At 33.4% G+C, this 26,664-nt stretch overlaps 2 protein-coding genes across 2 annotated transcripts; both read right to left on the bottom strand.

Annotated features, from left to right (window-relative positions):
- Window positions 1–2,302: 2,302 nt before the first annotated feature.
- Window positions 2,303–7,236, bottom strand: LOC109169172 (cyclin-A2-1-like). Its single transcript, XM_019318036.1, has 11 exons — window positions 7,078–7,236; window positions 5,507–5,859; window positions 5,037–5,319; window positions 4,619–4,761; window positions 4,275–4,367; window positions 3,803–3,936; window positions 3,503–3,655; window positions 3,375–3,408; window positions 3,130–3,279; window positions 2,908–3,042; window positions 2,303–2,755 (listed from the first exon to the last, which is right to left on the bottom strand). Exons 2-11 carry the CDS (start codon window positions 5,804–5,806, stop codon window positions 2,678–2,680), a joined length of 1,503 nt encoding a protein of 500 aa, XP_019173581.1. The 5' UTR covers window positions 5,807–5,859; window positions 7,078–7,236; the 3' UTR covers window positions 2,303–2,677.
- Window positions 7,237–16,539: 9,303 nt separating this feature from the next.
- Window positions 16,540–19,012, bottom strand: LOC109169175 (zinc finger BED domain-containing protein RICESLEEPER 2-like). The gene is made up of 9 exons (XM_019318038.1): window positions 18,436–19,012; window positions 18,110–18,334; window positions 17,888–17,989; window positions 17,617–17,804; window positions 17,230–17,437; window positions 17,033–17,097; window positions 16,912–16,919; window positions 16,751–16,825; window positions 16,540–16,567 (listed from the first exon to the last, which is right to left on the bottom strand). The coding sequence occupies exons 1-9, from the start codon at window positions 19,010–19,012 to the stop codon at window positions 16,540–16,542; spliced, it is 1,476 nt and encodes a 491-aa protein (XP_019173583.1).
- Between the last annotated feature and the right edge of the window lie 7,652 nt (window positions 19,013–26,664).

The following is a 26,664-nucleotide window of genomic DNA, read 5'->3' as shown; positions in this document are numbered from 1 at the left end:
GGGTAAAACTCCTCCACGACCCCTTAAATTCACTTTTGAAATCCCTTAACCACATACTCACCAACAAAGCATTGTCCAACCTTCAAAACACCATTGATCCTTACATTTCCCACCTGATACTCGTGCATCACCAACTCCCAGATTACCATTGCTACAAAACCACATTCGGAACAAAAAAGCAACATTCCCCTTCTCCACTGAGAAAAAAAATAAACACAAAAAGATAAGAAAGAGTTGTTATCGTCGTTCCTAAAGCCCCCTTGTGTCAATCACTATTGATGTAAAATTTCTCCACAACTCCCAAAATTCACTTTTTACACCCCTTCGCCACATACAAGAATTCATAGATCCATCGCCAGCAAAGTTTTGTCCAACTATCAAAACATCATTACTCCTTAGATCTACTACCCAATACTCATTTATCACCAACTCCCACCATTACCATTGCAACAAGACTACTTTTGACCAAACAGACAACATTCTCCTTCTCCACAAGAAAAATAACAAAACAATAAGATATGAAAGAGCTGCTACCCTCCCTTAAGGCCTTTTGTTAGTAAAGGACACACAGATCGAAGCCAAGAAATTTCAAAAAAAAAAAAAAACAAAAACAAAAACAAAAAAACAAAAAAAACAAAAAAAAAACAAAAAAAAAAAAAAAAAAAAAAAACATTTGGCATCTAGAGAGATAGGAGGGAACTAGCTCCCTCTCAAAGGTTTCTAGTCAACACCATTATTTCATATGTCGACCATTATATAAATTCACGTTTAAAATCCCTTAACCACATACAAGAACTCCGATCATATATAGATACATCACAAATAATGTTTTTTCAACTTTCAAAACATCAGTACTCCTTAAATCTTCTACATACCTAATATCTGTCCATCATGAACTTTCATCATCACCATTGTCACAAAACTACTTTCAGACCAAAAAGGTTTCATTCCCCTTCTCCATTAGGAGAGAAAAAAAGTTTGAGCCATCTCCAGAACCCTCTTGGTAATAAAGGACATTGAGAAAGTTAAGAAATTCCAAAAATTTTATGCCTCTAGAGAGAGGGGGTCTAGCTCCCACCCCTAGAAGGACAAACAAGATTGAAATGATACATTTGTTTAGTTTAATATAAACATATTTATAGATCAATTATCCCCTCCACTCAGCTCCCCCGCCCCTCACCCCACTCTCTCTCTCTCTCTCTCTCTCTTTCTAGAAAGACAAACTACAAAAGATTGAAATGATACATTCGTTTGGGTTAATATAAACACATTTTTATAGATTAATTATTTAGGATTATCTATGATGTCAAATTAGCATTGATATTGATAATATTGAATACAATCATATATCTAATTGTTTCGAATACTAGTTATAGTACCTCGTATATATAACAAAAAATACTACTTTGTATGAATAATTGTATTTTATACCTATGATACACAGAAACTTTGGGAGAATAGTTCTTCCTTGTTTTGAAAATGTTTTAATTTCTAGCCATTTTCTAATTAATAAAAGGGTTTCATAAAATTTTCATGTTGTTTCGTAATTAATTAAAATTCATAAAACTTTTCAAGTTTAAAACCTTTTAAAAGATTAGGTTAAATTACAAAATTTAAAAAACTATATTAGAACACATTCTATTTTATTTTGCTTTTTTGTAAAGATGGTGACTACTTTCCAATTCCCTTCCTTGTGTCTTCCGTCTTCATTGTCTCTTCGACTATTCAAGTCTTCCATTCATTACATAATTCAAATGTTATAGCCAAGTAAAAGAATACAAGGTTCTCCATTCTTTACATATTTCAAATCTTTTATGGTATCACAACATTATCAAGCCACATTCCATGTTGTAAATGCACACCGCCTATTTCACTAAGTCATACTTTCCCTGTCGCCCATACAACTGTTCTATCAAGGTCCAAAAACACATAAAATATATTATCTTACCTCAAAATTTTCATTATTCTAACACATAAAATACATTTTTCTAACTCATAAAACACATTATCTTACCCACAAAATGTTCATTACTCTAACAGACGCAAGGAGCAAAAAAAATTTCCTTAAACATCAAAACAATAGGCAGGAAAAATACTTTGGCAACTATAGAGTTTCAAGTTCAATTCCTCGTTAGATTTGTCTATTGACCTTCTTCTTAACTTTAGTTGGTCACATATAGATAACCTAGGCTGGTTACCCCTTTGTGGCTCTTTGTTGACTAAGATCACAAGGCAAGTTTCATCTATATTAGTAAGAAAAGATTTATTGAAAACCACCACATACGGATAACATAAACAGAAATTTGCATCAAATGAAAATCTTTCAATCTCTAAATAAAATCGAAAGTCTTTATTGAATAAGAAGGATAGATAACATCACATCAAAGAAGTTTATACAATGAGCCCAGAGAAGACAAACTAGATAGCAAGTAGCTATCTGGTGCTGTTAATTTATGGCTCAGAAACTAAAAAGGCTCAACTAAATACAGCATAAAGGCCGTTTATCGTTTAATTACTGATTTTAAATGTTTCCATGTAACATAGACAGACTGACAGAACCATAACTGATTGCAACAGAACATTCGGTGAAGTTTGAGGTATGAACAAAAGAATGACAGCCCTTTGTGATGGAGATTATTATGGGTGAGACAGCACTTTTCAATGTTATTGTCCATGGTCAGAAAGACAGAACCTGTGAATCCGAGAACAGTGATTGAAGCAATTTTGGGGAAGCCAGAGATGCCACGCACTTGAACTGCAAAAAACCGAGAAAACTTTTCATGAGATGTGATAAGATTAGTCTCTTCATCAAGTTGAGCTTTTAGTTGAGACAGAATGCATCTAGGATGAATGAGACGGGGGTTCTTGATTACTTGTGAATAAAGAAATGGAACTGTGATATCATACCTTTGGCTGCTTGTACTTTTCACATATGGCTTTAAGGCTGCACTGATTAGCATTCAGCTGTAAATCCTGCAGAGCTGAGACAGTAGTTTTCAGCTCCGATGCCTTGTATCGAGTGTAATGCTCCAAGGTCGGATTCTGCAAGAGACGGGTTGTTATCTTAGTGGTTTTATTCATTAATGAAGTAAAAGGGAAATGGGATCAAAAAGCGGAAAGTGAGCAGACCCATGGGTGTTTAGATTGATCGAGTGTCCATCGAGCTAGAAATACAGCAGAAGCAGCAATAAGAGATGGAAGAAACTTAAGGAAACTATAGTCAATGAGAGATAACTCCGCCAAATAATTTGCCATGAATTCAAGTTCAACAGATGGAACCTGTCAAAGAGTGAATTCGAGTTCATCACTTAGCTATGTTTCTACCTCGTGAAACATACACTATAAGCAGACAGTGATAACGCTATATTTACTACCTCATAGGAAGCTTGTGCTGCTTGAATGAATCGCCTGGTAACCAAGATGGAAATTAGCATGACTACAACTGAACTGAGAATATTTTCTAGAGTGAAGAATATGGGATAGTGGAAAGGAAAAGTAATACCTGAGGAACTTCTTAGTGGTTGGAATTGAAAGTCGAAAGCCCAAAAGGTTCAGAACACAGCTTTCCATTTTCACAACCTCTTCTTTTGAATAGGTGTTGTCAGTAATAAGGCAAAACTCTTCAGCGCGAGGTGCACAAATTTCTTCATACTTGCTTCAATGTTTAATAGAAAGAATGGCAAAACAAACAGGAAAAGGTAAAAAACATAACATTTTAGCGATACAGGCAAGAAGATACAAAGATGTCACCCCAGTTTGCATGCATGCATGCATGGTGGTGCAAGCAAGGAAAAGAAGTTACCAAGCAATTAGCATGCATGTCACACCAAGCAGTTGTAGCTTTTGTTTCTCAATGTAATTTTCTGCTAGAAACCGATCAATGAGATTCACAGTCAGATACAATGTGTCTGGAACTAGCCTATATTCTTCAGAAACCTGAAAAAAATAGACAAATTGACATCAACATATATCATGATAAAATATTCAGCAAACAATTAAGATACTCTAAATATTTTTGCTGGTACAGAAGTGAACTGCAAAATAAATTGCTTCCATCAATATATCACCATTCTATCAGTTACTTCTAAATCAAAAAAATACAATTTCATATAGTCCACTAGAGACCCATGACAATATTTTTAAAAAACAATAGATAAACACCAAAAAGTAGAACACAAATAACAAAATATTAGTGCAGTTAGGAGAAAAAAGAGGTCACACAACAAAGGTAAATTTCATTAAGACCAATGACTAAAATGATACATTTAACTAACCTCAACAAGCCAATCAATCAGTATGCCTCGCATACCCTTGGTAATGTCCCGTTGTATCCTCTCCATGAAATCAGAAGAAAGCCTGCGGTTTAGCTGGGGAAGGGAAATTAAGAGAGAAGTCAGTGAAAAGAGTATTCATGGTTTTTCAAGAGTCATTGGAAGGGTTTACAGATAAAAGAGGAAAAAATTGTTGTTGAACTTGCTATAAACAAATTAGAAAGACAAGGCAGTGAATACACATCCTTTTCTAATGTGCAGTCTCCAAGCTGAAAATAAACATAATGCCATCGGTGCAACAGTTATCATTAGACCAACAAATATAATTCAATTGCAGAGATACAGACCTCCATAGCATGTAGATTTGTGTATATATCAGGGGCATACAAACTGCACATTTGTGGATCTCTGTGCTTTGAATCTATGTCTGAAATGAGTGAAATCCCTAGACTACCCAAGCCTTCTTTTTTGCAGCAAAGTTTGTGTTCATCTGCAGGAAACAACATAAGCAGAATTAATCCCTTGCATTGAAAAGATATGAAAAAGGGAAGCCATGCCTTGAACAAACAAAAATTATTTGCCATGCACAACAAAGTATTTTCCACCTGGATGACTTCAAAAATATTTAAGCCTTTTGCATTGTCTTGTAAAGGTGTTATTTAACATGGGAAAATCATTACACAATATACAATTAACAAAAAACAGAATCAAGAACTATGAGCCTTTTGTATCATGCATCATGATATGAAATATCATATGGAGTACCTCCTGTTGATGTACTCTGTTGTGTAACAGTCATTGAGGTACTCTTGTGCATAGGCATAACATCTGGTACACCACATTGCTTTATGGCATCACACTTGCTTTGCTGAGTTAGCGTACTCTGTGTGAAGTTTGTAGGTGAATGGAGTTCTTGCAATGCCTCAGCCTTTACCTCATTGTGTTCTTCAATTATATTTTGTTTTGTATTCTCTTGAAGATGTGGCCTTTTATTGACTAAGATAGCAGGTGTCACCTTAGCCATTCTCTTAGCTGGGTGTTTCTTACTCTATCACAATCAGAGGTATCCATAATCACATACAACTCACTCATGAGAAAATCTTTGATTTAATATTAAAATGAATTAAACTTTAATTATAACAATTTCTGAAGCCCCAGAACTAAATACAAGAGATTCATGGTTCATTAAAAACAATTTGATTGGTTCAGTCATTTTAATTTCTATATAACATTACCTGCATTCTGGTTTCCCACATGCAGTTCAAGGATGCACTTTCAGAGACTACATTTGAGACATCCTTCAGAGCAGCTCTTTTCTTTGGCTGACCAGAAGTGGCACCAGTAGTTTGTTTATTCTCATCTGATGCTCCTCTTTTTGATTTTGCTCTTGTGAATGGTTTCCCATCTTGACTGTTTAAAGGGTGTACAGGGGGTAGGCCTCCAGAAGAAGCCAAGGCTTTAGCCCGAGATCTTGTGATTGGCATTGCGTTCTCATCAACGTTAGAAGACACATTTTTCATATTTGCATGCCTCATTCAGCAAAATTGTGTTCAAATAGATGCATAAGCCTTCTGTCAGAACAGCAACCCTACAACCAACAGTGTTACAGCAATGTAAAAATGGGGCACAAAATGATCATAAAAAATTATGGAAAAAGAGAATAAATGAAAAGAATTCACCATGACAAATATGAGTAACAAATTCATCAAAGAGATAAACCTTAAATGTTAGTGTATATTGGCCAAGGACACTGTAGTCCAGTGGCAGACTCCATATTAGAAGTCTTCAAGTTCAATCCCCACACCCCACAAATGTACACAAAATGGTTATTGTGCAACAGACTGTAAATGTTTTTTACCACATTAGAGTATTCCAGTTCTGATTTCATATTTTCATTCGCTGGAAAAGAAGTAAATATAATTATTAAAGAAAATACTATTAGATGGGCAAAGACAACACTAGGAGAAATCATGATCCCCTTCTTGAGTCTCTATCAAGACTATCATGCAATTAAAGAGCAGTAATTAGTATGCTCATTTAAAAGCTTCATCAGTCAAATAACAAGGGAGACACTCATAATCTACAATGAATCTATGCTAAAGTTAAAGCAAGCATGGGATACAAAATAGATATGAATAAAAAAAATAGAAATAGAAAATAAAAATTCAAAAAATAAAAAATAAAAAAAATTACGGTGCTAGTGTGCTACAGCTACTTATATGCATAACATATTACCATGGCCTTTCTCCTTTTACCCTTTTACTAGTCAACAAAGCTCTACCTAACACTCAGAATATATTATCATACAACTCATTTATAAAAGTAAACTGCAGATAACAATTTCATATGAAATTTAGATTTATTTATCCTTCATCTTCATTATTCCCCAGACTAAACCATTTGGCTTAGTTTTTTAAAAAATTATATGGAAATAACTAATAATAAAACTCTGTAATAAAAACAAGAATGAACCTCTTCAAAAAATTAATGAATAAAAAAATTTAAAAACTGGTTTTTTACTGCAAAAATCAGCTGAGTTTCAACAAAGCTGGAATTTTAATAGAACAAATCCAAGCCCAGAAATTTCATCCAGAATAAAAAAGAACCAAAATCCCAAAAAGAGACACAGATCCGAGCCAGAAGCCCCGAAATGCCATGGATATCACATACGGAGGCCAAAATTGCAATGCAGACCGCTATGGATAACAGATAAGCCACAATGCAGTGCACATAGTAAAGCAAATCTTCAGACCAAACACATGTAGCTTATATGAAGCTTATACGTAAGTATAGGAGCTGAGCTTACTCTGCATCACAGGCCAATCACCAATGGAGCTCCAAATGGGACCTATAAAAAGAGGCCCATCGAGAACCGAGCTAGGGTTTCGATCCGATCGATCTTACAGAGAAGACGGATAGACAATACTTTGTAATATGTGAGTCTCTGTAATAGAATGAGAAATGGCACTGTACATTTAAAGCCGAAGGGGGGGGTGTGGGGTCGGAGGGGGTGGGGGGTGGAGCGTATGGGCGCGATGTAGGTATAGTTCAAACTTCTGAAAATCTAAAATCCAAAATTTCTATTTTCCACCCCAAATCTTTCAACTTCTACTCCGGGGCATATACATTTGCATCAATTGATTCAATTATGTCCCCACGATACCTGATACAATCGGATATTTTTATCTAATAAAAATCGGTACGGTGTTGATTAATATCTTAAAAGAAATTCTGACAATTATATATAGTAGCAATAAATGTTTTCAAAATTTGACCAAAAAACCCAATAAATATATAGTTGATTTCAATCATTATTATTTTTTAAAAGGTAAATTTAATAGTTAATTATTTGAAATTCATAACATCACAAAACATTAATATGTTTTATTATTACTAAATATTGTTTTAATAATTGTTTTAAATTGCATATATATATATATATATATATATATATATATGTGTGTGTGTGTGTGTGTGTGTGTGTGTGTGTGTGTGTGTGTGTGTGTGTGTGTGTGTGTGTGTGTGTGTGTGTGTCTAAAAAAAAAAAAACAAAATGTGTTTAATTAACATTTTAAAATTTAAATTGTGTACGTCGAGTAGTGTTGGAATGGCATTAGATAAGACAAATAGTACTGAAATGGTTTAAATTTAACTTTTTTATATACAAAAAAAAAAAAAAAAAAAAAAAAAAAAAAAAAAAAAAAGAAAAGAAAAAAAAGAAATTGTGCCCAAACAAATATGCAATTACAGGGTGTTTGGTTGGAGGGAGTTTAAATTTCCTTCCCACTTAATTCTCACTTAATTCCAAAGGTCATAAAATTCCTTAGTTTAGTTGGAAGGAATTGCAATTCTCCCATTTTCATGGAATTAAAATCTCATGTCCCCCCTGGTATTTTAATTCCTGAGATTGTAGGAAGAAAAAATGCTAGTGAAGAGACAAAATTATCCCTCCTTTTTTTTTTAACCTAAAATTAATACCACAACAATAATTGGCATTTTGGACTTTATACTACTTATTCCCTTTCAATTACCATGTATACCAAACATTGGAATTAAAATTCTCAGCAATTCTATTCCCGTAAACCAAACACTGAAATTTAAATTCTCACTTTATTCCCAGTCATTCATCTCCCATGAAATTGCAATTCCTTTCCTACGTAATTCCCACATTCCAACCAAACGCCCTGTTACATGTTGATGATGATTAGGAAAATGGGGAGTTTGAAACAAATCTAATGAGAACTTAGGAATAAATTTAAAGTCAAAAGATTTTAATTGTGTGAAGGAAATAAAAGAAGGAAAAAGCATAAATCAAATTACATTACCACTAAAGAAGGGAATTTTGTAATTCTTTTATTGAAGGGGTTCCCAAATTAGGAAAGAAAAATAAAATAAAAATTGAATTCAAATTTCCTTTTTTTTGTCTTAGGTAAGTGAATGAAATTTCTACACATGGAGATTGGATATGAATTTGATGGCCAAATTGAATAAAAAAATTAAAAATGATAATCAATCTAGTATTAGATGACTAGATGGGCTAATTTAAGGTTAGTAGATTGATTAATATTGTATTTAGTAAAGTAAAATACTATTTTCTCTCTAAATTTATATTTTAATGTTTTCCCCCTTATGTAGAAATAAGACTTGAGTCAATGTGATTTACATCTTGTAAAATGGGACCGGAATATGGAGGGCCCTTGAGTTAGGGATTCAACCTTTTAAGAGAAGAAGACTTGTATTTTTTTTTTTCAAAAAAAAAAAAAAAGGCTTGTATTTTTTTAAAAAAAATATTTTACATAGGTATTCATATCTCGCATGATTATACTAATGATAATTAAATCAAATTTCGATTTAAGTCCGATCCAAGATAACTCTTTTAAAAGTGTTATTGCATGTATATGGGTCAAATTCATTATGAGTTTAAAAATAACAATTCACTTAATAATCAAATAGAAATGAAAAAAATAAATCAAGTAATGTTATATATGTGAGTCCACCCGCACAACCGCATGGGAAGCACCACCCGCACCTAATCCCTTCCATATATATATATATATATATATATATATATATATATATATATATATATATATATATATATATATATATATCCTATATCTTGTCGTTAATTAAATACAATATTTTTTTACCTATTACACTAAATAGTATTTGTATATATCTCACAAAATGAGACTAATTCAGTTAAATTTCAATTAGGTCACATCCAAAATAATCATTTCAAAAGTGTTGTTGCATACACATTGATCAAACGGCTAACTATGAGGCAAAAAAATAATAATTGACTTAATAATCAAATACAACCAAAAAAAAAAAAAAAAAAAAAAGACAACAAATAAGTAATGTTGCATCACAAGGTAAATTTATGAAAAAAAATTTAGTATGACCTATAGTAAATGTGATAAATAATTTTGTAAGAGATTTAAAAAAATGTTTCTAGTTGATCCTAACTTGAAGGGATTAGTATATATAAAATAGTTTTCAAATTGTAAATGATTTGTAATATATTATGAATTAAGAATAAAATACATTTAAATGTAGTATGCTTATAGTAAAATTGAGAAATCCTGGGAGTGATTTAAGAAATTGTTTATAGTTGATCCTAACTTGAAGGGATTGGTCGATATGAAATAGTTTTAAAATAGTAAATAATTTGTAAATTATCAAAATGAAAAGAAGAAAAGACATCACTTTAAGACATAAATAATGCATATATTTGTCTTACATTTTGCGTAGAAGTAATTTTTTTTTTTTTTTTTTTTACATATTATAGTCTTGTAAGAAGAGACTAATTCAGTTAAATTTTGATTAGACCCCATTCAAGATAGTTTTCCAAAAACGTTGCTATATACACATGAATCAAACTCACTGTGAATTTTTTTTTTTTTTTTTTTTTAAATCACCTTAGAACAAAATTAAAACAAATCAAGTAATGTCATTATCTATCTATCACAAGACAAATTATGAGAAAAATATAGTATGAATTATAGTTAAATTGATAAATCATTTTGGGAGTAATTTAAGAAATTGTTTCTAGTTGATCCTAACTTGAAGGGATTAGTCTATATACAATAGTTTTCAAATTATAAACAATGCATATATTTGTTCAATATCCTTACGTGGAAATAAAACATTCTTTTTTTGTTTTTTTACATATTACATTGGTATTTGCATGTTGAAAGATGAAACTAATTTAATCAAAATTTAATTAGATCGCATAGAAGATAATATCTGTCAAAAGTATTATCTTTTTTTACATATTGCATTAATATTTGCATCTTGAAAGATGAAACTAATTTAATCCTTCTTCTCATGAAACTAATTTAATCAAATTTTGCGCTTAGGGTCGGGGTTCAGCCTTTTGTAAGAATTTAATCAAATTTTAATTAGGTTGCATAGAAGATAACTCTTCCAAAAAGTATTGCTACATATGCATGGGCCAATGCCCGCATGGGCAGCTCAGTTGATCACATGAGTGAAGTTTAAGAAGAATAATCAAGGATCGAGTCTCATCAGTGACAATGTCTGAGCAACCTCACCTCTCAAAAGTGACAATGTCTGAGCAACCTCTCAAATTGATGTGAGCTAAGCACAAAATTCACGCACCTTAAGTACAAAACTAACACAACTTAAGTTTTGTTCTTGTGGGTCTGAACCACCCATCAGTTCAAAATTTTTGTTTTTCTTGAGGGTCTGACCACCCATCAGTTCAAAAATTTCTTCTTCTTGAGGGTCTGAACTACCCGTGACTCACAGAGAAGGTGTGCGAATTGAAGAAGAAACACGACGCACATTAAGTACAAAACTCACGCAACTTAAGTACAAAACTCACGCACCTTAAATTTGACCTAGTTACAAAAATTACTAAATTGTCACCGTTTTTTTTTTTTTTTTTTTTTAAAAATCTGTAATCCTAGACGTTGATCTAAACAAAATCAATGGCTCTCCTCTCACCGCACAACCGCACATGGGACTGCCAACCGCACCAGAACCTAATTATTTATATATAATTGCACTCAGGTGCGAATGAAGCGCCCAGGAGGGATTATGCGAACGAATCAGCGCGCGAAACGTGTCCAGATCTAATAGATTAAAAAAAAACGCGGTGGTATTTTCGTAAATAATTGAACATCTAAGTGCAAGTAAAGTGTATTACAAATGCATGTAAAATGTATTATAGGTGCAAGTAAAATTTACACTAAGCATCAATTCTAACGGGGCGTTTGGTTGGAAGGAAGGAATTAAGGGGAAAATGAATTGTAATTCGGTGGGAAAAGAATAAGGTGGGAATAAAGTAGGAATTCAAATTATGTTGTTTGGTAGGGAGAAATAGAATTATTGGGATTGAGAAGAAAATAAGTGGTATAAAGACTAAAATACCCTTGTGTAATAATAATAGTAATAACAACCAAGGGTAGTAATGTCATTTCATATGTTTTTCCTTTCTCAAATTCATTGAATTCCAATTCATGGGGGTACCCCATGAATTGCTAATTCAATAAATGGAGGGAATTGCAATTTTGTGGAATCGCAATTCCTTCCAACCAAACAATGTAATTGAAACATCCACTGAATTGCAATTCAATTGCAGCTAAATTACAGTGAACCAAATGCGCTGTAAGTGCACCTATAGTTATAAGTAGTTGGACTTATAGTTATAAGTAGGTGCACCTAGGTGCATGAATGTTTGCGGGAAGTGAATGTTAACAAGGTAAAATTATATGCACTTATAGGTGAAAGTAGGTGCACTTGTAAGTGATTTTACTTGCACTTCGATGTTCAATATTACAAAGAAGAAGAATATCTTGAAACTGTGAAATAAATTTGTTTTTAAAGGTACAAAACTATGAAACTAACTTTACTACTTTAGAACAATATAATTAAAATGCATTTATAATGTCCTTGACTTTTATCCTAGCCGCATAAGTATAAGACATTTTATACCAAGTTTTGATTTTTCTTGAAACATTAAAAACATAATGCGGTCATAATGACAAAACTAAATTTTTTATATGGTTTACTTCAGTTGTATGATTTGTAAGTTATTACATACGAGTGGAGTTTATCTTAAACACACTACACCCTCGAGTAGTGGCTACGGGTTTCCCTCATCACAAAAGAAAAATAAATAAATAAAACACTTTGACTCATTAAAAAAATAAAAAAAAAAATTAATATATGTTTTCAAATTCTTGATACAAAAAGTGAGATGAGTTCTACCACATATATTTTCAAATTTACTGTTTAACGTTATGATAATCATTAGCTGTGGCGGATAGTAACGTTATAATAATTATTAGTTGTGGTGGATGGTAAACTGGTACGTTATGATAATCATTAATGCTTTTTCCTCTTATTTTCATTTCACCCTTTGAGTATTTAAACTTTTTAAAAGTTTGAAAATCTTGAAACAAAAAATAAAACATACTACAAATGTATGGTATTGTTTGAAATTCTCATAAAGACAACAAATGCAATTTACTCCAAACTTAGACCTTTCAAATTCCCAAAACAAAAATTTGCTCTAAAGTCCAAACGTTAGTCTTTGAAATGAGACACCTTTGGGGACCAATACGGTTTTCAAATGACAACAAAACAAAAAGCTAAAAATATAAAAAGACCTTTTAATGTTAGACAACTAAGCAAAGTCATTTTCTATTCTTCATTACTTATTAGTCAATTTTAGACTTTTAAGGAACAATACATTAATATTGGTCATTAAATAGGGAGGTTGCTTGTGACATGTAAAAGGTTACCCAACTAGAGAGCACTATTGACTACTGGATCTAAATCTGCATTAAATCTTTTGTTTTTTTAATAATGTTTTTTTTTTTTTTTTTCAAATTTGGGCATTGGGCGGGGAGTTGAGTGCAGAGAGTTGACTGACCCAACAACCAGACAGATGCATTAAAACATTAAACAAATGGGCAAATGCTAATTTTAAATTTTTTGGATTCAATAAATTCCTGCTTTCAGTGAAGGTTTGTTGCCATTGGAAGGATATATACATAGTTAAACATATTAAAACTATATAATTTTTTTAAATTGGTACTAGGTTTTAAATTTGTGACAGCTAAGACTATTTTCACTCAAACTTAATCTTGAATATTATATATTTATATTTATATTCCAACAATTGTGGATCGATAAGATTTTACATTAGCGATGTAATAATATTGTAAAATAGTATTTAAATTTGAAATATTCTCATGTGTAATGAACTAGTCTCTTGCAATATGTTATATCCTCGAATTTGAGTACCTATTGCCAATGATTATAAGGAAAATAAGTCCAAAAAAAAAACAAATGTATATATAAAATATATAAATAAATAACGGGATTTAAATTTTAAGAAAAAATAATCTTGATCGCGAAATTGGCATGGTGCAAAACCAAGGGATCAAATTTAGTTATACTTTTTTTTTTGAATGCCATCAAATTTAGTTATACAAAAATAAATAAAAACAAAAAGAGGGTTTTCAATATGAGATTATAAACCCAAATGGAAGAAAAGAAAAATTCAAGTCGTGTGTACTCACACTCTCATTAACATCGATTCGCTACCTCTCGATGTGCTAGGAACATTGTAGCGTTAGTTTTCAAGATAAAATAGATCACGACTTAATATTTGAGCACTCAAAAAATAAGTCTGGCGAACTAGAACAAACTAAGAGTACTCTGACTTTTTCGGAAGTGATGGCAGAATTTTTGAAGAAAAGAATTTCAAGAGAGGAAGAGAGAAAAACAAAAATTTTGAAATTCTCAAAAATAGTTGCTAAAACCATATGCCCGGCCAACACCAAGTATTTCAATTGTTATGTCGTGGAACCGTGTCCACCTTAGGTGGATATGTTCTAATACGACGCAAATTGATCTTGACAAAATTGGAGTAACAGTGTCGTTAATGGAATCAATTATTATTATTATTATTATTATTATTATTATTATTATTATTATTATTATTATTATTATTATTATTATTATTATTTTAAATAAAATCAAACGGTATTTGGAATCGTTCGGTATACAATAATTCATTACCGTTCGGTTGTTCGATACGGTTCGGTTCGGAAAAATCGAACCGAATTGCCACTCCTAAAGTTAATTACTGAAATGGTCTCTTCACTATAGCAAAATTACCAATTTGGTCCAAAGTTAACGGAAGTCTAACGACAAAACTAACGGAGGACCAAATTGGTTAAGATTTTTAAAGTTGAGGGACTTAATTGATTATAAAAAAAAGTCGAGGACTAAATTGGTAATTTTGTTATAGTCAAGGGGTCATTTTGATAATTAACTCTTCAAAAATTATGAATATATAGTTTTATAATTATGAACATATAGTTCAGTAATTATGAACATAGAGTTATGTAATTGTGAATATAGAGTTCAATAATTATGGATATGAAATTCAAAAATTATGACTATATATTGTTTTGTAATTATGAAAATATAGTTCAGTAATTATGAACATAGAATCGTGTCTATCATACAAGGTGGACACAGTTCCACAGCATAACGATTGCATTGGAAGGGGGAGATCCTAAGTTCCCAACAACTTATTTATATAATTAATTAATAGTAAATTATGTACTAGTAACTACGGAGTATTTTTTAAAAGTTTACAAGCTAAGAACTATAAGTCACATTCAAAGTTTCTTTTTAGTAGTAAATAGATACGTTTATTTGCTAAAATGAATAATTTATTTACTTATTATATTAGAATAGTTTTATTATTTTATGCTATAATATAATTATTAAATTTTATTATGCGTAAATAATTTAAATTTTATTAGTTTCTTTATAATTTTTTTTAATAAAGTAAAACGTGGTGAATACTCGAGTCTAATTCAACGATGTGAGTTTTGAAAAATTTTCACCCATTGCAAATTGAAAATAAGATTGGGTTATAAGAAAGTATGACAGGGCGTTTGGTTGGAGGGATTTTAAATTCCCTTCCCACTTAATTCCAAAGGCCATTAAATTCCATAGTTTGGTTGGAGGGAATTGCAATTCCATGGAATTGCAATTCCCCCATTTTCATGGAAGTAAAATCCCATGTCCCCCCTTGGTATTTTAATTCCTGGAAAAAAAAGATAGTGATGAGTCAAAATTACCCCTTCCTTTTTTAACCTAAAATTAATGTCTAACAACAATAATGGACATTTTTAACTTTATACTACTTATTCCCTTTCAATTCCCATGTATACCAAACATTGGAATTGAAATTCCCAGTAATTCTATTCCTATCAACCAAACACTGGAATTTAAATTCCCACTTTATTCCCAGTAATTCAACTCCCATGGAATTACAATTCCTTTCCCACATAATTCCCCCCTCCAACCAAACGCTCTGTAAGAGTAAATTGAATGGTGGTCCAATGGATGCAGCAATTATACTGTGGACCGCGGTCCGTAAAATTTTGTGAACCATGGTTCAAAACAACAGACACTATAGTGTTTCTAAACTGACACTGTCTCATATATTATTTTTATTATATTATAAAATGAAACTGCAATTGAATTGAAATAAAACTGTAGTTATGTTAAAATAAAACTGCAGTGTATATAAAATGAAACTAAATGATAATTTCACATATTTGAGTGTATATTGTCCATCTAAACTATAATTATGTCAAAATGATATTGTAGTTGTGTTGAAATAAAACTACTAGGGGGTGTATCGGTCGGTTCGGTTCGGTTCGGGTGGGCGAATGGACAACCCTATCGGATATAAGATATTATTATGTAAACCCTATTTCATTCTATAATTTAACAAATCTAATGGGTTTTAGTAATTATCGGATGGGGTCGGTTCGGTCGGATATCCTATTTTAATTCGGATTATAGGATATTAAAGAAATAACTAAATAATTGAACAAAACACTTTAAATATAAAAAGTTAAAAAAATATTACAAAAGAACATACAAAATTACATGCTATGCAAAAATTACTTTTCCAGTGAATTTGCAATATTACACATTTACATGCAATTACAGATGACAATAGAGTTTTCATTTATATAAAAAAAAAACATACTAAGTTGTCATCTGCAATTACATGCAATTAAAGATCTGAATATACAAAAGTACAAAACATACTAAGTAGTAAGTTCAGTAAGTTGTCATTGGACGATCTACTTCTGCAAAAACATAGTAATTACTAAGTACATACAAATATGAAATCTGCAAAAAAAAAAAAAAAACTACTTTTCCACTTTCCAGTTTTCCACTGTAGTTCCTAGTCTTCCTAGTTCCTATTGTTCTTCTTCTTCTTCCTGTAAACACTCAAAACTTAAGCAAAGTTAGCAATAAGCCAAATTGCCAATAACAATAGCATTATTGAGCAACAGAATATAATTAGACAATTATAAACTTGGCTCAGTAAGCTTTTTATCCATATCAAAGTTAGGATTAAGGAGAAATTGCTACAACATCCCCCTTAGGATGGAGCAACATACCAGCTTAATCCCATATTTTTCAGATCATTGGTGGAAGCTTTCATCATGGCCACAATAATAAAAGTATAAAACATACTAAAATAGTAAAATGTGCCAACTTACCAACAATGAACAATATAACAACTTACAATGGCAGCAACGTAACTAATTAAATTAGTTACCAAGCTAGCTGCAAGCAAGCCTCATGAATAACAGAAATACAATATAAATGTATTTCATAATACATTCAAACAGAAACAGCAGTATAAAGTATAAAGTACAAAGTACAAAGCATAGCATTACAGGAATTGTAGCAAGTGTAGAACCACCACTCCTTACAGTTCCACTGCCACCATCAGTACCAATTTCTGCAACAAAAAAAAAAAAAAAAAAAAAGAAAAAAAGAATAGAATGTAAAAATTATAAGGAAATAAGTAAATAAAACTTGCAAGAATATTAGGCAGTGTTAAGTGTTAACAGTTTAATCATTAATGTGTTACCTTGTTCAAATCTCTCCAATTCCTCCAGATTTTTCTCAATTGATAAGGGGATATTTGGTAGCCTAAGCCAATCCTGAGTACAGACCAAAGCTTCCACAATTTTAGGAGTTAATGAACTCCTAAAAGGATCTAAAACCCTACCAGATGTACTGAAGGCAGATTCTGAGGCAACAATAGATATTAGTATAGCTAAAACATCCCTCGCTATCTTAGAAAAGATATGAAATCTTTCAGCATTCAACTTCCACCATCTAAGTATGTCAAAAGAAGTTTCCTCTTCAACTATTGTCTCAGCAAGTTAAATTTCTAACTCTTTTTTTTTCATTCCCCCACTCTCCAATCTTTGTTTCTTAATATGTGATTTTAACAAATGTTGGGGCCTCCAACTGTAGACTGTGAAAAATCAGTAGGAGTACTGATAGAAGCAGTAGTGGCAGAAGCAGGAGTAGAGGTAGCATAATCATTAAACAACTCTTTTAAGGCTGCAATCACTTTCTCATAGTAGGGTTTACCTTTTACCTCACCATACATGTGATTCATCTGTGTTGCCATGTACTCTAACTTGTCTCTGGGGTCTAGAATGTTTGCAAAGAATATCATCAAGTTCATTTTATCAATATCCCCCAATATTTCTCAAATTTAGCCTTCATATTTTCACCCATCAGTTTCACAGACCCTCCAGCTTCCACCATGCCATTCAAGAGGCAGTATAAATCAGAAATTTCAGAAAAGAAAGTGTTAGAAGTGACATATAAAGAACCTGAAATTCTTATTGTCATATCATACAAAAATTTCAAGATCTCCACCAAACTCTTCACAGACTCCTAATCAAGAAAATTAGGAACAGAATCAGACAAATCTGATTTGAAGGAACTATCACTTTCTTCAAGTGACTCAAACACTTTCTCATATGTAATTGCAGATTGTAACATAAGATATGTAGAGTTCCATCTGGTTGGAACATCTAGACACAAAGAAGATTTCTGTTCAATCACATTCCACTCAGCCAAGTCCCTAAATTTCTTAAGTCTAGCAGGTGAACTCCTCACATATCTTACAACCTCCCTTACCTTCTTCACAGAAACATCACATTGTTTCAGGCCATCTTGGACAACAAGGTTCAGAATATGGGCAATACATCTCATGTGAATATACTTGCCCTTCACAGTAGATGTTCCCCAAGACATTAATTTCTTTTTTAAAAACCTATAACAGTGTCGTTAGAGGAAGCATTGTCTAGTGTTATACTGTACACATTCCTAATCCCCCAATCAAGCAAACAGGTTTCAATGACTTTTGCAACAGACTCACCCTTATGTGATGTAATAGGGACAAATGAGATAATCTTCTTATGAAGCTTACACTCTTCATCTATAAAATGGACAATCACTACCATGTAGTTAATTCTCTGAATAGAAGTCCAAGAGTTAGTTGTAATACTGACTCTTTGAGTGTTTCCCCTAAAAAAACATTTCAACTCCAGTCTTTCCTCTTCATAAATCAGATTGATGTCCCTACTAATTGTCCATCTAGATGGAATCTTAAACCTAGGACAAACCACCAGAATGAACTTCCTAAACCCTGGACCCTCCAGAAATCTAAAAGGCAGTTCATCTATTATAATCATTTCAACCAAGGCCCTCCTAATAGCTTCCTGGTTAAAGACCCAAGTTCCTAACTCACCAACAGTACCAGGAGATACATCAGAATTTGTAATAGCTTGAAAGGTTAACAGTGATTGTCTAGTGTCTTTAGAGTGGGGGTTTTTCAGACAGCTAGACATGTGGTTTCTCAAGGATGTAGTACCATATTTTTTAGATTGACATTGATAAATTTTGGCACAATATATACACTTGCCTTTGATAGTAACACCATTACTATCCTTAATTTTTTCATAATGAGCCCACACTGGTGATCTGGACTAAACAATCTTCATTTTCTTCTCAGGAACTGCAGCAGTAGGTTGCACATTCTGTTGATTATTCGTGTCAACAGTTTGGGCTTCCACCAATGTAGACCCATCAATTGAAGATTTAGAAGCTTGACTTTCAGACTATATGATATTTTCCATCTAAGTAAATGGAATACTATCAGTATAGTGGTCAGTGGGAAACATATTGAAGAAAATCAGATAGTCACAGAGAAGTGAGAGAACTAGAGAAATCCAGAATCAGAAGACATGCACTTCCTACTTCATCATTTTTCTAAATTTCATAATTGGGACTTTAAGGAATTAACTATTAAGGGTCAAACATCCACAAACTTATAACTTATAAGTTATAAACATAGTAACATACATGCATACAGGGATACAATCACAGTATCACATTAATCACACAAAGAAATCCAGAAATCAGGAACCTATCAGCCTATAGTGTATATTCATCATTTTACTGGATTTCACCCTTGGGTGTAACACCCCGTGTTACGACCCCTAAAACCAATTAATCATTTAACCAATTATCCAAAGAAAGAATTAAATTATAATAATTAAATTGGAAAAGGCCCACCATAGTCCGTGGGCCCTCTTCTCTAAACCCAACCCCTAGTCCTAAAAGGAATAGAGTTAGCAAGCCTATAGTATTTGGGCCCTAATTAGGACTCTTAGATATATAAATAGGGGACATAGGAGGCACCTAGAACCCCCACCACAATAATCTCTCACCACATAAGAAGTTCCAAGAATTCTCTTAGGAGAAATCAAGAAAGAAGAAAGCTTAAAGAAAGACCCTTCATAGCCAAGGAATTAATTAAGGCTAAGAGGTAACCCATGTCTCAACAAAACCTATTTTCATAGCTATGATTCCCCTCTTAGGATTCCCCCATATTCTCGTGTATTGATGATTCGTTATATTGTTCTTGACGATTGGTGTTGTGATTCCATGGGCGATCTTGATAATCTTGTTGATGAAAAGGGATTCTTGATGATTGTGTGATTCTTGATGGAACCTAGTTTCTTGATGATTATGTGCCATTATTGATTGTTCTTGATGTTTAAAAAGGAATCGTGTTCTTGTTAAATTAGATGTGTCTAGAGCCCTAGGCTGTATCGTGAAATTCGTATGGTGTTATTCCTGATGTATTGGGTGGGAATTCGCATGTTCGGGTATTAATTATGTTTAGAAAAGCATGATAGGATATGTGCCGTATGTTCCCTGCTTTTGATCCGTTAATTGTCTACGTGTTGTTATCAATTGCGTTTGAAAGTGTCTAAGCATGGTTCCGGGTTCCACTAAGGTTCCCGGGGCATTTTTGTGATGAAAGAGTCAGTGGGGGGGGGGGTAGGTGGGGTAGGGGACCCGCCACCTACCCGCGGCCAACTTTGAAGTCGCCGGCAGCGGGCAGGCGACTGCCCGCCGGGCACCCGCTGCCCGGAACCACGACGCCGGCGGGTGACCCCTCACCCACCGGCTACCCGCTGGATTTTACCCCACTTTGGGATTCCGGCTTCCCCGTTTGATGTTCCCCCGACCCCCGTGGTGTCCCAACGGACTCTGTCTATCGTGCCTATGTCTAGTTTGATGTTCGGGTACCATTCGTAGGTTGAATAAGTCTTATATATATCGCATGCTAGTTGAATTGGTATCCTGTTGGCCTAGGCGTAAGAAGTATGAACCCCTTAGGATTATTCTTAGTATCTGAATGATCAAGCATAGGTTTCGTTATACGATTTCTTCCCCTCCCCAATGTGCCTATGTGTTATGTGTGCATGATACCCCAATTCGGTTGCGATCGAATTGGTTATTCCTGAGTTGCAGTTCAGAAGCTGGCTGCGGTCAGATTTACACTCCCGGGCTGCGGTCCACCGTTTGGTTGCGATCAAACGTTTTACATGAGCTGCGGTTCATATTCCTGGCTGCGGTCAGATGACTACTCTTGGGCTGCGGTCCACTGTTTGGTTGCGATCAAACATTATGATGAGCTGCGGTTCATCGGTCGGTTGCGATCGACCCCTCCGTGTTGCGATACAGGGTAGGGTGCTGCGGGGCCGTGTCAGAGCTATATGCGCTGACCCTCATGTATGGGCATGCGATTGGTCCTGTGACTATTGGCTGTGCTTATCTCTATCTGTCATATCTGTTCCCTACACCTGTGAATTGTGCATGCTTGGTTATGACTGTTGGTTGTGCTTATCCCTATCTGTCGAGTCTATTCCCTGTTTTGAAAGCTAGAGTCTCTTAGGATATATCTTCATGCTTTGAAATGGTTTTCGTATATCTATGTATATATCTTTATGTATTGTATTTCAACGCATTGGAGTGGGTTACCAGCATCTCTCGCTGAACAGATATATTTGGCTTTTAGGCACAGAAGAGTAGACACTAGAGCGCGCTAGAACCGTGGAGCGTAAAAGTAGATAGTCTCCCCTTTCGGCCTGCGTGCCATGCTTATGCTCTTATCTTGTTGAGGATATTAGTTAGTTAGCCTATGCACTTGAATTCTCTAGCTCAGGTGTGGCATAGCACACTGTACTATTTATATTATGTTTTGGGATTTAATGAGAACTTACCTTTATTATATAAGTTTCAAAGGTTTAAAAATTTCGGGGTGTTACATTGGGCCTTGGGAGTTGGTCAGTTCACAGTTGGTAGTTACAATTGGGGCTTCCACCATTTTCACCAACACAGGCAACAACCAACAAGGGCTAGGGGCTTCCACAAAAAATACAGAAAAATCATACAATCACAACTAAGTGATTCTAAAAATTCACCAACACAGGCAACAGGGGCTAGGGGCTTCCACAAAAAAATACAGAAAAATCATACAATCACAACTAAGTGATTCTAAAAATTCACAAACAAGGGACAAGTGAGTATTAACATGCAATCTGGAACTTCTCAACAGATTGACATTGTCACAGTCCACAGAATCATAGAAACCCTAATCAAAGTATCAAAAATTCACAAATAAGGGACAAGTGACATGCAATCTGGAACTTCTCAACAGATTGACATTGTCACAGTCATCAGAATCATAGAATCACAACTAACAACAACGTATCACAATCTATAAGAGTATAATCTAATTATGTATAAGATTAGGGTTTAGAGATTACTTCGTTTCTCCAAATCAAACCCCCGAGAACAAAGGGCTTCAATTTCGAGCCAGCAATTTACAATCCACCGCACCGGCCACCGGTCGTCCGGTAGATAACACACCGAATAACAGAATAGGGCTTCCACCGAACAATATTAGCTTCCACCGGAGACTCACACTCTCAGTCTGTAACTGAGTAACTCTACAACTCTAGACGAGACTCAGAGAGAACGAGAGAAATCAGAGAACTGGAGAAGAAAGAAGTGAGAACTAGGGTTTCAGATTTCAGAGAAGAAAGAAGAGAAAACGAGACTATGAGAGTCTAGAGAGTTCTCAGGAGTCACCGATAGAGGAAGCTGCGCAAATGACTAGGGTTTCATCTACAAGCCATAAAACGCAACATATATACTAAGCTTACACTACGTCGTATACCTAAGGGTATACGAAGTCTAACCCTAAATCGGGTTGTCGGACGGGTTCGGGTGAATTTTATAACCCCTAACCCGGCTACTTCTAACCGGCTAATGAGCACGATGTCGGATCGGGTAAGTTTCTTCGGTTTCGGATTCCGCCAAATTGCTTTTCCTTGGGTTCGGGTCGGTAGGTTTTGTCGGGTGGGTCGGTTTTTGCACAGCCCTAGAAACTACAATGTATATTTAATGCCTGGACCACAATGCATTGTGGACCGTGGTCCAGTATAATTTGCCCAATGGATGTATAGTAGTTACTTCCGATCTATTATAATCTCTATGTGCAGTGGCTACATTCCTACTGACCCCAATGGCTCAACCTTTACTTAGCCACTTACATTGAGATCGAGGTTGGTGCATTCGTATTATCTTGTAACTTGCTTTAATAATAATAATAATAATAATAATAATAATAATCATAATAATAATAATAATAATTGATAGATTTAATTAAATCGAGTGGCCCGAATTAATAAACTCGATAATTAAAGAATATGATAAGTAAATGAATGAATATAGTAAATAGCAAGTGATAAAGACAAGAAATATATGTCACGGAGACAAATCTCGTATTAAGAAATGTTGTAAGATGATTACATGTGAATATGTGTCTAGACAATAAGAAGAAAATGATGATGATGATGATGTCTTAATAAGACAATCATACTAGTAATTATACTTAAGAACTCCCTAACCGGCCCCTTAAAAAGGAGGAGTTGGTTAACTTCTTAGACCGCGCCCGGCCTTGTGGTTGGGCCTCTGCCTCGTACCGGCCGAGGCCCAGGTCAGGCTCGGCCTAGATGGCCTGGGTCAAGTGTGGGCCCCGGGTCCGCCCGAATCCTTCTTGATCTGCACCACCGAGTCGATTTGTTCTGGGTCTATTTTCAATATATCCATCAATAACAACAACAACAACATCAACAACAATAATATTAATAATAACAATTGTAAGTGTAAAAATTGATACACGTTAAAACCCTATTATAAGTTGGCTAATCTATTTGACAAAATAGTTAGAATTTGTTTTAGGTATGATGTATGACACATGGATCAACTCCTATCAAGGTATTATTTTATTTTTATACAGTCAAAGTTAGAGAAAGAAATTCATGATATTCAAATTAAGGGACTGATTTATTATTAAGTATGGCTTAATTATTTGTGGATGAGATTTGTTCAAATAGAGGAGTGATTAGTTACAGGCGCATGGATAGCTTTTGTTTTGAAAAGTTGGTTAAAGGAGAGTGCATATAAAAGGAAAGCTCTTCCCCTCACTGATTGAAACGACTTTATATATTATTATTAAGAAGGAAAGAATTCACATATCATCAGTTTTATTATTGTTGGGATCTCGCTGGAACAGTTAGACTGCGGGTTCAGCAACATCTTCTGCTCCTGAAGTAGAAGATGCATGCACATTTCAATTCTGAGTTAGGTGTTGTGAAGGTTGTAGTTGGTTGTAGTGACTTGTTGCCTTGTGTACAAACCCCATATAAAACCTTGGTGAACATCTAGTGGATTGGGCATACATGAGTTGCGCCCCCAGACGTAGGAGATGTCACTCCGAACTGCGGCATCATTTTTCTGTGTTCCTGGTTTTTATTTCTTACATTTTAGCTAGTATGATACCCATGCGATGCACGAAATGAATATTGTTCATCTTATTGTATAATTGTGTGAAAAATTTAAGAGATGATGTAATATATAAAAAGTTGGAACAGAAATATAAAATGGAAAATAGAAACAATAAAGAAATTACTTTAACATACAATATAGAAAAATAAGAGTGACAAAATTACAAATTATTGAAAACTTCGTGGTATACCACGTTGGTTGTTGATGTAATATAGGAACTTGAGTTCTTCGCAATCAATATTTTAAGACCATCTGGGTTGTTAACTCGAGAAGCAGCCACGTACAACTGACCATCATGCACAAAAACTGTTTTTTTTTTTTTTTTTTTAAGTAACAATCCTATGTGTGACAATGTTTGACCTTGACTTTTGTTAATAGTCATTGCATATGATAACATCAATGGGAATTGTCTTCGTTGAAACTTGAATGACAACCTGGTATCAGATGGTGATATTGACATTCTGTGGATCAACACTTTTGTTCCTTTGTTAGCACCATCCATTAACTCGACTTCAATTACACGGTCTATTAACTTGGTGATTACCAACCGCGTACCATTACATAATCCAACTGAATGATCAACATTTCTTAACAACATGACTGGTGAGCCAATTTTTAAAGTTAATGAATGGTTTGGTACACCTGAAGCTCTAATGCCATTCAAAAATTCCGGTGTGTGTACATCACCCAGTATTCCAACGTCTTCATCAGCTTTGCACACTGTGTCACAACTAAAATATGTTCTACTTTCAGCCGTATGCAACTCACTCATATGTTGTACATTTTTGCACGACAAAACTGAATGAGTAAAACAACTGGATTAGGGTTGTCATAGTTGACATGCGTAATAGTTGATCAACATATTGCTCCCAAAATGTGAAAGATAAACGTCTCTCTCTAAAAAGATAAAAAAAAAAAAAAAAAAAAAAGAAGAAGATTGTTATAAGGCGTACACACATTAAGAAATACATATAATCCATGATTAAGTGTAAAGTTGATTAATATAACATGACTTACTCATGATCATGAAGAACAAAGTCGATGAACTTGGTCTCCCGTCCATTAATTATGGTTGTACGTGGAGATTCAATCAAGACAACATAACCAACCAAATCTATAGAGATTTATCATCATAACAATAACTACTATATTAAATATATAATTTAGCAAAACGCGTACCCTAAATTAGCAAATAACTACTATATTACCAAATACGCGTACCCTAAATTAGCAAAACGTAAAAATTTAATGGACATCTATATTATAATAGAATATGAAATACATGAATATGTGTCACATACCAAACATATTAATTATAAAACTAAAATTAAGAAAAATATATATTTGTATTGAATATATTATGAAATAATATATATATATATATATATATATATATATATATATATACACACACACACACACACGAAAAGATAATCTATATATATCTATACTAAAAGTGACGAATATACCTCAGAATCATGAAACACACAATCCAAAGTATGAGAATTGTAGGTGTTATTGTTGAATGTTGACTCGTACATTCGGATTAGACGAACTTGTATTGCCCAATTCATGGAGGTAGCGGTGATTTGGTTAAGTAGATTGAAGGTGGGTGCCATATTGAAAAGTTTAGCGTATGAAAAGTACAGGAAGATGATTGAAAATGAATGAGAAGCAAGGCCAATGAGGTATTTATAACTATGAATTTGTGCAAAATAATTACAAATGAATAATTTAATTTAATTATTTAATTATGAAATACTAAATACTAATACTAATAGCTATTGCATGATTCCCGTGCATAGTAACAGATGAATAATAATTCCCATGCATACTAAATACCATGAATTACACGTGCATAGTAATTATAGTAATAATAATTTGTTAGGGCAAATAGGATGCATGATTCCGCGTTTCTGTATGTGAATAATTCGTTTTGTAAGACTAATTCGTTAGTATAGTATTATTATAGTATAGTATAGTATAGTATTATTATTATTATTATTATTATTATTATTATTATTATTATTATTATTATTATTATTATTATTATTATTATTATAAATAGTAATAGTAATTATAGTAATAATAATTGGATAATAGGATGATTTCGCGTTTCTGTGTTGTTATTAAGGCTGATTTTACGTTTTGTATTAAGGATTGATTTAATTTAAATAATTTAATTAAGGATGATTGAATTTAATTTAGGATGATTTAATTTAATTAAGGATGATTATTTGTAATACTAAATATATAGGCTGATTTAATTTAAATGATTTAATTAAGGATGATT

The sequence above is a fragment of the Ipomoea nil genome, unplaced genomic scaffold, assembly GCF_001879475.1.
Source record: "Ipomoea nil cultivar Tokyo-kokei standard unplaced genomic scaffold, Asagao_1.1 scaffold3256, whole genome shotgun sequence".
NCBI classification, from domain to species: Eukaryota; Viridiplantae; Streptophyta; class Magnoliopsida; order Solanales; family Convolvulaceae; genus Ipomoea; species Ipomoea nil.
This window is presented reverse-complemented; position numbering and strand designations above follow the sequence as displayed.

What these genes read in the sequence shown, in the direction of transcription:
- LOC109169175 (XM_019318038.1), bottom strand. Translation starts at nt 19,012, where the DNA reads ATGTCTAGCTGTCTGAAAAACCCCCACTCTAAAGACACTAGACAATCA. An exon ending in CTCTAACGACACTGTTATAG is followed by an intron (nt 18,335 to 18,435) that starts GTTTTTAAAAAA and finishes TTGTTGTCCAAG; the next exon opens with ATGGCCTGAAACAATGTGAT. An exon ending in ATTGGAGAGATTTGAACAAG is followed by an intron (nt 17,098 to 17,229) that starts GTAACACATTAA and finishes TTTTTGTTGCAG; the next exon opens with AAATTGGTACTGATGGTGGC.
- LOC109169172 (XM_019318036.1), bottom strand. Translation starts at nt 5,806, where the DNA reads ATGAGGCATGCAAATATGAAAAATGTGTCTTCTAACGTTGATGAGAAC. An exon ending in ACCACTAAGAAGTTCCTCAG is followed by an intron (nt 3,409 to 3,502) that starts GTATTACTTTTC and finishes CTTGGTTACCAG; the next exon opens with GCGATTCATTCAAGCAGCAC. An exon ending in CAGCACAAGCTTCCTATGAG is followed by an intron (nt 3,280 to 3,374) that starts GTAGTAAATATA and finishes ACTCTTTGACAG; the next exon opens with GTTCCATCTGTTGAACTTGA.